Consider the following 13,135-nt stretch of genomic DNA (forward strand, 5'->3'; position numbering starts at 1 on the left):
CCAGGTCAGTTTCTATCTGTAATGCTACTTTTCCTAGTACGAAAGGATCGGAAAAGAGGGGCCCATACTTAAAGCACGCCCCACCCCTAATTAATGAAAACAAATAAATTGAGTAAAGGGAGGGCCCAACCCCTGCCGCCCAAAATAAGGGCATATTGGGGTGGCAGAGCATGGTAAATTGCGAAAGGCCTAAGCCCTTTAAATCAGAGGTTCAAATCCTCTCCCCAGTTTATGCTAAACACTCTACTAAATCATATTATTAGTCCTTTGATATATATTGTACCCGTACTATTGGCAGTGGCATTTCTAACTTTAGTTGAACGAAAAGTACTTGGTTATATGCAGCTACGAAAAGGTCCAAATGTAGTAGGACCCTATGGTCTTCTACAACCCATCGCTGATGGAGTAAAACTATTTATTAAAGAGCCAGTACGACCATCTACGTCATCCCCATTTTTATTTTTGGCAGCCCCTATTCTCGCACTAACACTTGCTATAACACTATGAGCCCCCATCCCCATACCATTTCCAATTATTGATTTAAATCTAGGAGTGTTATTTATTCTGGCGCTATCCAGCCTTGCAGTCTATTCTATTTTAGGATCAGGATGAGCATCAAATTCAAAATATGCTTTGATTGGAGCTCTACGAGCAGTTGCCCAAACAATCTCTTATGAAGTAAGTCTTGGGCTCATTCTGCTCTCGGTAATTATCTTTTCAGGTGGTTATACTTTACAAACATTTAATACAGCCCAAGAAAGTGTTTGATTATTAGCCCCCGCGTGACCCCTCGCCGCAATATGATATATCTCAACGCTAGCAGAGACAAACCGAGCACCCTTTGACCTAACAGAAGGAGAATCAGAGCTAGTATCAGGCTTCAACGAAGAATATGCAGGAGGACCCTTTGCCCTATTTTTCTTAGCCGAATATGCAAACATTTTATTAATAAACACTTTATCCACTGTCCTATTTTTAGGCTCATCGCACTTCCCCAATTTGCCTGAACTAACAACAATTGGATTGATAACAAAAGCTGCGCTATTGTCCTTGATTTTCCTATGGGTTCGAGCCTCATACCCACGATTTCGCTATGATCAATTAATACACCTTGTTTGGAAAAACTTCCTGCCCCTAACACTGGCCCTCGTGTTATGACACATCGCACTACCTATTGCATTAGCAGGTTTACCCCCTCAACTATAGTTTGGGAACTGTGCCCGAGTGCCTAGGGACCACTTTGATAGAGTGGGTTACAGGGGCTAAAATCCCCTCAGTTCTTAGAAAGAAGGGGGTCGAACCCATACCCAAGAGATCAAAACTCTTAGTGCTTCCTCTACACCACTTTCTAAGATGGGGTCAGCTAATAAAGCTTTCGGGCCCATACCCCGAACATGACGGTTAAAGTCCCTCCTCCATCAATGAATCCCTATGTACTTATAGTCCTGTTATCCAGCCTAGGGTTAGGAACCACCTTAACCTTTGCCAGCTCACACTGACTGCTGGCCTGAATGGGACTGGAAATTAATACCCTAGCAATTGTTCCTTTAATAGCCCAACAGCACCATCCCCGAGCGGTGGAAGCTACTACAAAATATTTTTTAACCCAAGCCACTGCAGCAGCAATAATTTTATTTGCAAGCACCACAAACGCCTGGATTACAGGCCAGTGAGATATAAATAATATATTAAGTCCTATTGCAAGCACAGTAGTAATTACTGCTCTAGCACTCAAAATTGGATTGGCCCCTATACACTTCTGAATGCCAGAAGTACTACAAGGCCTGGACCTCCTCACGGGCCTTATCATATCAACATGACAAAAGCTAGCCCCACTAGCCCTTATTATTCAAACAGCCCAAGCCATCGACCCCCTCCTACTCACGGCCCTCGGACTCGCCTCAACATTAGCAGGAGGATGGGGCGGACTAAATCAAACACAACTACGAAAAGTGTTGGCATACTCCTCCATCGCACATATGGGATGAATAATTATTGTTTTACAATACGCCCCTCAACTTACGCTATTAGCACTTGGCACATATATTTTCATGACATCGGCAGCATTCCTTACCCTAAAAATATCATCCGCCACTAAAATTAATACTCTCGCAATAACCTGATCAAATAGTCCAATTTTAACAACAACAACCGCCCTAGTATTATTATCACTAGGAGGACTACCACCCCTAACAGGCTTTATACCAAAATGATTAATTTTACAAGAATTAGCAAAACAAAACCTACCAATTACCGCCACAATTATGGCTCTCGCCGCCTTACTTAGTCTATATTTTTACCTACGACTATGCTACGCAATAACCCTTACTATTTCACCTAACACAGCTAACGCAACTACCCCTTGACGGATCAAAAGTACCCAAGGTTCTCTTCCATTAACAATCTCTACTACAGTTGCACTAGGCCTCCTGCCAATAACCCCAGCTATTCTTATATTGGCCACTTAAGGGACTTAGGATAGTATAAGACCAAGGGCCTTCAAAGCCCTAAGCAGAAGTGAAAATCTTCTAGTCCCTGTTAAGACCTACAAGAGTTTATCTTGCATTTTCTGAGTGCAAATCAAATGTTTTTATTAAACTAAGGCCTTACTAGATGGGAAGGCCTCGATCCTACAAACTCTTAGTTAACAGCTAAGCGCTCAAGCCAGCGAGCATCCATCTACTTTTCCCGCCGTTAGCCGAGTAAGGCGGGAAAAGCCCCGGCAGGCTATTAGCCTACGTCTTTGGATTTGCAATCCAATATGTTACTTCACCACGGGGCTGTGGTAGGGAGAGGACTTAAACCTCTGTCTTCGGGGCTACAACCCACCGCCTAAGCACTCGGCCACCCTACCTGTGGCAATTACACGCTGATTCTTTTCTACTAATCACAAAGACATTGGTACCCTTTATCTTGTATTTGGTGCCTGAGCCGGAATAGTGGGGACTGCTTTAAGCCTCCTTATCCGAGCTGAATTAAGCCAACCCGGATCACTCCTCGGAGATGACCAAATTTATAATGTTATTGTTACCGCCCACGCCTTTGTTATAATTTTCTTTATAGTAATGCCGATTCTCATTGGGGGCTTCGGAAATTGACTGGTCCCATTAATGATTGGGGCCCCTGACATAGCATTCCCCCGTATGAATAATATAAGCTTCTGACTACTTCCCCCTTCTTTCCTCCTACTCTTAGCCTCTTCCGGAGTAGAGGCTGGAGCAGGAACGGGCTGAACGGTTTATCCCCCTCTCGCAGGCAACCTCGCCCATGCAGGAGCATCAGTAGACTTAACAATTTTTTCACTTCACCTAGCGGGTGTTTCATCAATTCTAGGAGCAATTAATTTTATTACTACAACCATTAATATAAAACCTCCAGCTATTTCCCAATATCAAACGCCCTTATTTGTATGAGCTGTGCTTGTAACAGCAGTACTTCTTCTACTATCGCTACCGGTCCTAGCAGCTGGCATTACAATGCTTCTTACAGACCGAAATCTTAATACTACCTTCTTTGACCCGGCTGGGGGAGGAGACCCAATCCTATATCAACATCTATTTTGATTTTTCGGCCACCCAGAGGTCTATATTCTTATTTTACCAGGCTTTGGTATTATTTCACACGTTGTAGCCTATTATTCTGGTAAAAAAGAACCCTTCGGCTATATAGGAATAGTATGAGCTATAATAGCCATCGGCCTTTTAGGTTTTATTGTTTGGGCCCATCACATGTTTACTGTTGGAATAGACGTAGATACCCGTGCTTATTTTACATCTGCAACTATAATTATTGCCATTCCAACGGGAGTAAAAGTGTTTAGTTGACTAGCCACACTCCACGGGGGCTCTATTAAATGAGAAACACCCATACTATGAGCATTAGGCTTTATTTTTCTATTTACAGTGGGCGGACTAACAGGTATTGTTTTAGCCAACTCATCACTTGATATTGTTCTCCACGACACATATTATGTAGTAGCACACTTTCACTATGTTCTCTCAATAGGAGCCGTGTTCGCTATTATAGCCGCCTTTGTTCACTGATTCCCTTTATTTTCAGGCTATACTTTAAATGACACCTGAACAAAAATTCACTTTGGGGTAATGTTTATTGGTGTTAACCTTACATTCTTCCCACAGCACTTCCTAGGCTTAGCAGGAATACCACGACGATATTCTGACTACCCCGACGCCTACGCTCTATGAAATACAGTATCATCTATTGGGTCCCTAATTTCTCTAGTAGCAGTAATTATATTCTTATTTATTTTATGAGAAGCATTTGCCGCCAAACGAGAAGTATCTTCAGTAGAACTAACTATAACAAATGTAGAATGACTACACGGCTGCCCTCCACCATACCACACATTTGAAGAGCCTGCCTTCGTCCAAGTTCAATCAAACTAACGAGAAAGGAAGGAATTGAACCCCCATATACTGGTTTCAAGCCAGTCACATAACCACTCTGTCACTTTCTTTTAAGACATTAGTAAAATCTAAATTATACCACCTTGTCAAGGTGAAGTTACAGGTTAGACCCCTGTATGTCTTATACCCCAAAGCTTAATGGCACACCCAACACAACTAGGATTCCAAGACGCGGCATCACCCGTTATAGAAGAACTTCTTCATTTTCATGACCACGCACTAATAATTGTCTTTTTAATTAGTACCTTGGTACTTTACATTATTATTGCAATGGTTTCAACCAAACTTACAAACAAATATATTTTAGATTCCCAAGAAATCGAAATTGTATGAACTATTTTACCAGCTGTTATTTTAGTTTTAATTGCTCTGCCCTCCCTTCGAATTCTATATCTTATAGATGAAATTAATGATCCCCACCTTACAATTAAAGCAATAGGACATCAATGATATTGAAGCTACGAATATACGGACTATGAAGACCTAGGCTTTGACTCATATATAATTCCAACCCAGGATCTTACAGCCGGTCAATTCCGACTCCTAGAAACAGACCATCGAATAGTAGTACCAATAGAATCACCAATTCGAGTTCTTGTCTCCGCTGAAGATGTGTTACATTCTTGAGCTGTACCTTCTTTAGGGGTAAAAATAGACGCAGTCCCCGGACGACTAAATCAAACTGCTTTTATTGCTTCCCGCCCCGGTGTATTCTACGGACAATGTTCTGAAATCTGCGGCGCCAATCACAGCTTTATACCAATTGTAGTTGAAGCCGTCCCGCTAGAACACTTCGAAAGCTGATCTTCATTAATACTAGAAGACGCCTCACTAGAAAGCTAATTATTGGACAAAGCGTTGGCCTTTTAAGCCAAAGTTTGGTGACTACCGACCACCTCTAGTGAAATGCCCCAACTAAACCCAAACCCTTGATTTGCCATCCTAGTATTTTCATGAATTATTTTCCTAACTGTTATTCCAACTAAAATCATAAATCACAAAACACCTAATGAACCCGCCCCAATAAGCGAAGAAAAACATAAAACTGAACCTTGAGACTGACCATGATAGCAAGCTTCTTTGACCAATTCGCAAGTCCCTCTTTTTTAGGCGTCCCACTTATCGCTATTGCAATTGCACTACCATGAACCTTATTTCCGACACCCACATCTCGATGACTAAATAACCGCCTTATTACTCTTCAAACATGATTTATTAATCGATTTACTAATCAACTCCTACTCCCACTAAATGTGGCCGGGCACAAGTGAGCCCTTCTATTTGCCTCTTTAATAGTATTCTTAATTACTATTAATATGCTTGGCCTCCTTCCGTATACTTTTACCCCTACTACACAGCTATCATTAAATATAGGACTTGCAGTACCACTGTGGCTCGCAACAGTAATTATCGGCATGCGTAATCAACCAACTGTGGCTCTCGGACATCTTCTACCAGAAGGAACCCCTATTCCCCTAATTCCCGTACTAATTATTATTGAAACAATTAGTCTATTTATTCGCCCCTTAGCCCTGGGTGTTCGACTTACGGCCAACTTAACTGCAGGCCACCTACTAATTCAACTTATCGCTACTGCTGTCTTCGTCCTCATACCAATAATGCCAACAGTAGCGATTCTGACCGCTGCTGTTTTATTTCTTCTGACACTTCTAGAGGTTGCAGTGGCAATAATTCAAGCCTACGTATTTGTGCTTCTGCTAAGTCTTTATCTACAAGAAAACGTATAATGGCACACCAAGCACATGCATATCACATGGTTGACCCCAGCCCATGACCACTAACCGGAGCCGTCGGTGCTTTATTAATAACATCCGGCCTAGCAATCTGGTTTCACTTCCACTCAACGACACTTATAACCCTTGGACTAATTCTTCTACTCCTCACTATATTCCAATGATGACGAGATATTATTCGGGAAGGTACCTTCCAAGGCCACCATACACCCCCCGTACAAAAAGGACTACGCTATGGTATAATTTTATTTATTACCTCAGAAGTATTTTTCTTTCTTGGATTCTTTTGGGCATTTTACCACTCAAGCCTAGCCCCAACACCTGAACTAGGAGGCTGCTGACCTCCCACAGGAATTACTACCCTAGACCCCTTCGAAGTACCTCTTCTTAACACAGCAGTCCTTTTAGCATCCGGAGTTACAGTCACATGAGCCCACCATAGTATTATAGAGGGTGAACGAAAACAAGCTATTCAATCTCTCGGACTTACAATTTTACTCGGACTTTATTTTACCGCCCTACAAGCCATAGAATATTATGAAGCACCCTTTACAATTGCAGACGGGGTCTATGGCTCTACATTCTTCGTGGCCACAGGATTTCATGGATTACATGTAATTATTGGGTCAACCTTCTTAGCGGTCTGCCTCCTACGCCAAATCCAGTACCACTTTACTTCTGAACACCACTTTGGCTTTGAGGCCGCTGCCTGATACTGACACTTTGTTGACGTAGTGTGACTATTCTTATACGTTTCTATCTACTGATGAGGCTCATATCTTTCTAGTATTAAATTAGTACAAGTGACTTCCAATCATTTAGCCTTGGTTAAACCCCAGGGAAAGATAATGAACTTGATTACAACAATTATTATTATTGCATTAACCTTGTCCTCTGTCTTAGCAGTTGTATCTTTCTGATTACCTCAAATAAACCCTGATGCGGAAAAACTATCCCCCTACGAGTGTGGATTTGATCCCCTAGGCTCTGCCCGACTACCATTTTCCCTACGATTTTTTTTAGTCGCTATTCTATTTCTCTTATTTGATTTAGAAATTGCCCTCCTTCTACCCCTACCCTGAGGTGATCAACTTAATAATCCTGCAGGAACATTCTTTTGAGCAACCTCAGTTCTTATTTTATTGACGCTAGGACTAATCTATGAATGAACCCAAGGAGGTCTTGAATGAGCAGAATAAGGGTGTTAGTCCAATACAAGACCTCTGATTTCGGCTCAGAAAATTATGGTTTAAATCCATGACCCCCTTATGACACCAGTACATTTTAGCTTTAGTTCAGCATTTATTTTAGGATTAATAGGACTAGCATTCCACCGCACTCATTTACTCTCTGCACTTCTATGTTTAGAGGGAATAATACTGTCTCTTTTTATTGCACTAGCCCTATGAGCAATGCAATTCGAATCAACAAGCTTCTCTACGGCCCCTATACTTCTACTAGCTTTTTCCGCCTGCGAGGCGAGCACAGGCCTTGCACTTTTAGTAGCCACCGCTCGAACCCATGGCACTGATCGCTTACAAAACCTTAATCTTTTACAATGCTAAAGGTACTAATTCCCACAATTATATTATTTCCTACAATTTGATTAGTTTCTCCTAAATGACTATGAACCGCTACAATTACCCATAGCCTATCAATTGCCCTCATAAGCCTAACGTGATTTAAATGAACATCAGAAACAGGGTGGGCCACATCTAATATGTATTTAGCTACAGACCCTTTATCAACCCCCTTACTAGTATTAACATGCTGACTTCTTCCACTAATAATTCTCGCTAGTCAAAATCACATTAATCCTGAACCCATTAGCCGACAACGCCTGTACATTACCCTCCTCACCTCATTACAGGCCTTCCTTATTATAGCATTTGGTGCCACCGAAATCATTATATTTTATATTATATTTGAAGCCACACTTATCCCTACTCTTATTATTATTACGCGGTGAGGAAACCAGACCGAACGGCTTAATGCAGGGACATACTTCCTATTTTACACCTTAGCAGGATCTTTGCCCCTTTTAGTAGCACTACTTTTACTTCAGCAGTCTACAGGAACTTTATCAATAATTATTATTCAGTATTCCCAACCCCTTATACTAAATTCTTGAGGTCATAAAATATGATGAGCTGCATGTTTAATTGCGTTTTTAGTAAAAATACCGCTATATGGGGTACACCTATGGCTTCCTAAAGCACATGTAGAAGCCCCGGTTGCGGGCTCAATAGTCCTAGCAGCAGTATTACTAAAACTGGGGGGCTATGGTATAATACGCATGATAATTATACTAGACCCCCTATCAAAACAGCTAGTATATCCATTTATTATTTTAGCACTATGGGGCATTATTATGACAGGATCCATTTGTTTACGACAAACTGACCTTAAATCACTAATTGCTTATTCATCTGTAAGCCACATGGGTCTTGTAGCAGGGGGCATCTTAATTCAAACACCCTGAGGGTTTTCAGGAGCAATTATTCTAATAATTGCCCACGGGTTGGTATCCTCAATATTATTCTGTTTGGCTAATACAGCCTATGAGCGAACACACAGTCGAACCATAATGCTTGCCCGAGGACTGCAAATAATTTTTCCATTAACCGCAGTCTGATGATTTATTGCTAATCTAGCTAATTTAGCGCTACCTCCCCTACCTAATTTAATAGGTGAGCTTATAATTATTACAACCTTATTTAACTGATCTCCATGGACCATTGCACTCACCGGTTTTGGAACACTTATTACGGCGGGCTACTCTCTATATATATTTTTAATGTCTCAACGAGGGCCTACACCCAACCATATTATAAAATTACCACCCTTTCATACGCGCGAACATCTTTTAATAGCCCTTCACCTAATCCCAGTAGTACTTCTTGTAACAAAACCAGAACTAATATGGGGTTGATGTTACTAGTGAGTATAGTTTAACAAAAATATTAGATTGTGATTCTAAAGACAGGGGTTAAAGTCCCCTTACTCACCGAGGAAGGACAGAAATCAATAAGTACTGCTAATCCTTATACACCGCGGTTAAAATCCACGGCTTCCTTACGCTTCTGAAGGATAATAGCTCATCCATTGGTCTTAGGAACCAAAAACTCTTGGTGCAAGTCCAAGTGGAAGCTATGAACCCAACAGCACTAATTATATCCTCATCACTTATTTTAGTAATTGCAATTCTTATATTTCCACTATTAACAACACTAAACCCACGACCTAAAGACCCAAAATGGGCAAGTACACATGTTAAAACCGCTGTTAGCACTGCATTTTTTGTTAGCCTCTTACCCCTTATAGTTTTTTTAGACCAAGGAATAGAAAGTGTAACCACAAACTGACAATGAATAAATACACACATATTTGACACAAATATTAGCTTTAAATTTGACCACTACTCCCTTATTTTTACCCCTATTGCCCTGTACGTTACATGGTCTATTTTAGAATTTGCACTATGATATATGCACTCTGACCCAAATATAAGTCGATTCTTTAAATACCTCCTTCTGTTTTTAGTAGCCATAATTACCCTTGTTACAGCTAACAATATATTTCAATTATTTATTGGATGAGAAGGCGTGGGAATTATGTCTTTTTTATTGATTGGGTGATGATATGGGCGAGCAGACGCCAACACAGCAGCCCTGCAAGCTGTTATCTATAATCGGGTGGGAGATATTGGATTAATTTTAAGTATGGCCTGATTTGCAATAAACCTAAACTCTTGAGAAATTCAGCAAATCTTCTTTCTATCAAAAGACTTTGATATAACAATCCCCCTACTAGGACTTATCCTTGCAGCCACAGGTAAATCGGCCCAATTTGGCCTACACCCCTGGCTTCCATCTGCCATGGAGGGCCCCACCCCAGTGTCTGCCCTACTACACTCTAGTACCAAAGTTGTTGCAGGAATTTTCCTACTAATTCGCCTTCACCCCCTCATAGAGGATAATAAAGCCGCACTAACGGTTTGTTTATGTTTAGGAGCTTTAACAACCCTATTTACAGCCACTTGTGCCTTAACCCAAAACGACATCAAAAAAATTGTAGCTTTCTCTACATCCAGTCAACTAGGACTTATAATAGTTACAATCGGCTTAAATCAACCACAACTAGCATTCTTACACATCTGCACGCACGCATTTTTCAAAGCCATACTATTTTTATGCTCAGGGTCTATTATTCACAGCCTAAATGACGAGCAAGATATCCGAAAAATAGGAGGCCTTCATAACCTAATACCTGCCACTTCAACCTACTTAACTATTGGCAGCTTAGCGCTGACAGGGACCCCCTTCCTAGCCGGGTTCTACTCAAAAGATGCTATTATTGAAGCCCTAAACACCTCCCACCTAAACGCCTGAGCCCTGGTTCTAACCCTAATTGCTACATCCTTCACCGCCATCTATAGCTTCCGAGTCGTGTTCTTTGTAACTATGGGATCCCCACGGTTTCTTCCACTCTCTCCCATTAACGAAAATAATCCATTAGTAATTAACCCTATTAAACGACTTGCCTGAGGAAGTATTATTGCAGGACTTATTATTACCTCTAATTTTTTGCCCTTAAAAACACCCATTATAACAATACCAATAGCCCTAAAAATAGCAGCCTTAATAGTTACTATTATAGGGCTCTTAATTGCAATAGAATTAGCATCCACAACCGAAAAACAAATGAAAATCACCCCTAAAATCTATCTACATAATTTTTCAAATATGCTAGGATATTTTCCCTCAATAATTCATCGACTGCCACCAAAACTCAACTTGATATTAGGCCAGTCAATTGCTACAAAACTTGACCAAACATGATACGAAATTTCAGGTCCAAAGGGACTAGCTTTTACTCAAACAATAATATCAAAAGTTACAAGTGATATTCAACGGGGCATAATTAAAACATACCTAACCATCTTTTTATTAACCCTTACCCTTGCCATTTTCGTAACAACTATTTAAACTGCGCGAAGTGTACCACGACTCAACCCCCGGGTTAATTCTAATACCACAAGTAGTGTTAAAAGTAATACCCAGGCACAAATAACAAGCATTGCACCGCCAAAAGAATATATAATGGCCACGCCACCAACGTCCCCCCGCAACATAGAAAACTCTTTTAGCCCATCAATAATTACTCAAGAACCCTCATATCATTCACCTCAAAATAAACCAGCCGCCAAAATAACTCCCACTAAATAAATTAATACATAACTGGCAACAGAACGACTCCCTCATGCCTCTGGGAAGGGTTCAGCAGCTAGAGCTGCTGAATAAGCAAATACTACAAGTATTCCACCCAAATAAATCAAAAAAAGCACCAGAGATAAAAAAGACCCCCCGCAGCCAATTAGAATTCCACACCCCACCCCTGCCGCCACCACTAACCCCAAAGCAGCAAAATAAGGCGTGGGATTAGAAGCAACAGCAATTAAACCAACAACTAAAGCCACCAACAATATAAACATAAAATAGGTCATAATTCTTGCTCGGATTTTAACCGAGACCAATGACTTGAAGAACCACCGTTGTAGTTCAACTACAAGAACAATAATGGCAAGCCTACGAAAAACCCACCCACTAATTAAAATCGCTAACGACGCACTAGTTGATCTACCAACCCCCTCTAATATCTCAGTGTGATGAAACTTTGGATCCCTTTTAGGCCTATGTTTAATTGCACAAATCCTAACAGGACTATTCTTGGCCATACACTACACCTCTGACATCTCAACTGCATTTTCATCGGTGGCCCACATCTGTCGAGACGTTAACTACGGTTGATTTATTCGAAATATACACGCCAACGGAGCATCATTCTTTTTCATTTGTATTTATATACACGTTGCCCGAGGTCTATATTATGGCTCTTACTTATATAAAGAGACCTGAAACATCGGCGTGGTTCTCCTTCTTCTAGTAATAATGACAGCCTTCGTTGGCTACGTCCTTCCATGAGGACAAATATCCTTCTGAGGGGCCACAGTAATTACAAACCTATTATCAGCAGTTCCGTACATAGGAGATATATTAGTTCAATGAATTTGAGGGGGTTTCTCAGTAGATAATGCAACACTAACACGATTCTTCGCATTCCACTTCCTTCTCCCATTTATTATTGCTGCCGCAACGGTTATCCATCTTCTATTTCTACACGAAACAGGATCAAACAACCCAGCCGGGCTAAATTCTGACGCAGATAAAATTTCTTTCCACCCATACTTTTCATACAAAGACCTTCTTGGCTTTGTATTAATATTGTTGGCCCTTACATCTCTAGCGCTATTTTCCCCCAACCTGTTAGGAGACCCCGACAACTTCACACCCGCCAACCCAATAGTCACTACCCCACATATTAAGCCTGAGTGATACTTTCTATTTGCCTACGCCATCCTACGGTCCATCCCAAACAAACTAGGAGGCGTTCTTGCATTATTGTTTTCTATCCTAATCCTAATAGTAGTTCCCATCCTTCACACCTCTAAACAACGAGGACTCACCTTCCGCCCAATGACTCAATTTTTATTCTGAACACTAGTAGCAGATATAATAATCTTAACATGAATTGGAGGAATACCTGTAGAACACCCCTATGTGATTATTGGCCAAATCGCATCCGTCTTATATTTTGCACTTTTCCTAGTCCTCATCCCACTAGCAGGATGAATGGAAAATAAAGCATTAAAATGAGCTTGCCCTAGTAGCTTAGCACAAAAGCATCGGTCTTGTAATCCGAAGATCGGAGGTTAAATTCCTCCCTAGCGCCCAGAAGAGAGAGATTTTAACTCCCACCCCTGGCTCCCAAAGCCAGAATTCTAAACTAAACTATCTTCTGATAGTTACATATATGGTCTAGTACACAATATATATTACATTATATAGTGCATTAGTAATTATATATGTATTAACACCATTCAATTAATTTAAC

The 13,135-nt window shown here is 40.9% G+C and overlaps 13 protein-coding genes across 13 annotated transcripts, besides 23 other annotated features; 12 read left to right on the forward strand and 1 right to left on the reverse strand. All coding sequences in view use genetic code 2, as the record gives it.

The window, feature by feature from the left end:
* Positions 1-154, forward strand: part of an rRNA (l-rRNA) that runs on past the window's edge.
* Positions 155-230, forward strand: a tRNA (tRNA-Leu).
* Position 231: 1 nt separating this feature from the next.
* On the forward strand, positions 232-1,206 carry ND1 (NADH dehydrogenase subunit 1). Its single transcript has one exon. It carries the CDS (start codon positions 232-234, stop codon positions 1,204-1,206), a length of 975 nt encoding a protein of 324 aa, YP_004564206.1.
* Positions 1,207-1,210: 4 nt separating this feature from the next.
* Positions 1,211-1,282, forward strand: a tRNA (tRNA-Ile).
* Positions 1,281-1,351, reverse strand: a tRNA (tRNA-Gln).
* A 1-nt stretch (position 1,352) lies between these two features.
* Positions 1,353-1,421, forward strand: a tRNA (tRNA-Met).
* On the forward strand, positions 1,422-2,467 carry ND2 (NADH dehydrogenase subunit 2). The gene has a single exon. A coding segment is annotated over exon 1 (1,046 nt).
* Positions 2,468-2,538, forward strand: a tRNA (tRNA-Trp).
* Position 2,539: 1 nt separating this feature from the next.
* Positions 2,540-2,608, reverse strand: a tRNA (tRNA-Ala).
* Position 2,609: 1 nt separating this feature from the next.
* Positions 2,610-2,682, reverse strand: a tRNA (tRNA-Asn).
* Positions 2,683-2,714: an origin of replication (replication origin of L-strand).
* Positions 2,715-2,782, reverse strand: a tRNA (tRNA-Cys).
* Position 2,783: 1 nt separating this feature from the next.
* Positions 2,784-2,854, reverse strand: a tRNA (tRNA-Tyr).
* Position 2,855: 1 nt separating this feature from the next.
* Positions 2,856-4,406, forward strand: COX1 (cytochrome c oxidase subunit I). The gene has a single exon. It carries the CDS (start codon positions 2,856-2,858, stop codon positions 4,404-4,406), a length of 1,551 nt encoding a protein of 516 aa, YP_004564208.1.
* Positions 4,407-4,477, reverse strand: a tRNA (tRNA-Ser).
* Positions 4,478-4,479: 2 nt separating this feature from the next.
* Positions 4,480-4,551, forward strand: a tRNA (tRNA-Asp).
* A 14-nt stretch (positions 4,552-4,565) lies between these two features.
* COX2 (cytochrome c oxidase subunit II) lies at positions 4,566-5,256 on the forward strand. The gene has a single exon. A coding segment is annotated over exon 1 (691 nt).
* Positions 5,257-5,332, forward strand: a tRNA (tRNA-Lys).
* A 1-nt stretch (position 5,333) lies between these two features.
* ATP8 (ATP synthase F0 subunit 8) lies at positions 5,334-5,498 on the forward strand. The gene has a single exon. It carries the CDS (start codon positions 5,334-5,336, stop codon positions 5,496-5,498), a length of 165 nt encoding a protein of 54 aa, YP_004564210.1.
* ATP6 (ATP synthase F0 subunit 6) lies at positions 5,492-6,175 on the forward strand. Its single transcript has one exon. The coding sequence runs from the start codon at positions 5,492-5,494 to the stop codon at positions 6,173-6,175; it is 684 nt and encodes a 227-aa protein (YP_004564211.1).
* Positions 6,175-6,958, forward strand: COX3 (cytochrome c oxidase subunit III). The gene has a single exon. A coding segment is annotated over exon 1 (784 nt).
* Positions 6,959-7,029, forward strand: a tRNA (tRNA-Gly).
* On the forward strand, positions 7,030-7,379 carry ND3 (NADH dehydrogenase subunit 3). Its single transcript has one exon. A coding segment is annotated over exon 1 (350 nt).
* Positions 7,380-7,449, forward strand: a tRNA (tRNA-Arg).
* ND4L (NADH dehydrogenase subunit 4L) lies at positions 7,450-7,746 on the forward strand. Its single transcript has one exon. The coding sequence runs from the start codon at positions 7,450-7,452 to the stop codon at positions 7,744-7,746; it is 297 nt and encodes a 98-aa protein (YP_004564214.1).
* On the forward strand, positions 7,740-9,121 carry ND4 (NADH dehydrogenase subunit 4). Its single transcript has one exon. A coding segment is annotated over exon 1 (1,382 nt).
* Positions 9,122-9,190, forward strand: a tRNA (tRNA-His).
* Positions 9,191-9,260, forward strand: a tRNA (tRNA-Ser).
* Positions 9,261-9,333, forward strand: a tRNA (tRNA-Leu).
* On the forward strand, positions 9,334-11,169 carry ND5 (NADH dehydrogenase subunit 5). The gene has a single exon. The coding sequence runs from the start codon at positions 9,334-9,336 to the stop codon at positions 11,167-11,169; it is 1,836 nt and encodes a 611-aa protein (YP_004564216.1).
* ND6 (NADH dehydrogenase subunit 6) lies at positions 11,166-11,687 on the reverse strand. The gene has a single exon. The coding sequence runs from the start codon at positions 11,685-11,687 to the stop codon at positions 11,166-11,168; it is 522 nt and encodes a 173-aa protein (YP_004564217.1).
* Positions 11,688-11,756, reverse strand: a tRNA (tRNA-Glu).
* A 4-nt stretch (positions 11,757-11,760) lies between these two features.
* On the forward strand, positions 11,761-12,901 carry CYTB (cytochrome b). Its single transcript has one exon. A coding segment is annotated over exon 1 (1,141 nt).
* Positions 12,902-12,973, forward strand: a tRNA (tRNA-Thr).
* Positions 12,973-13,042, reverse strand: a tRNA (tRNA-Pro).
* Positions 13,043-13,135: part of a sequence feature (control region) that runs on past the window's edge.

Source organism: Pseudorasbora parva, mitochondrion, assembly GCF_024679245.1.
Source record: "Pseudorasbora parva mitochondrion, complete genome".
NCBI classification, from domain to species: Eukaryota; Metazoa; Chordata; class Actinopteri; order Cypriniformes; family Gobionidae; genus Pseudorasbora; species Pseudorasbora parva.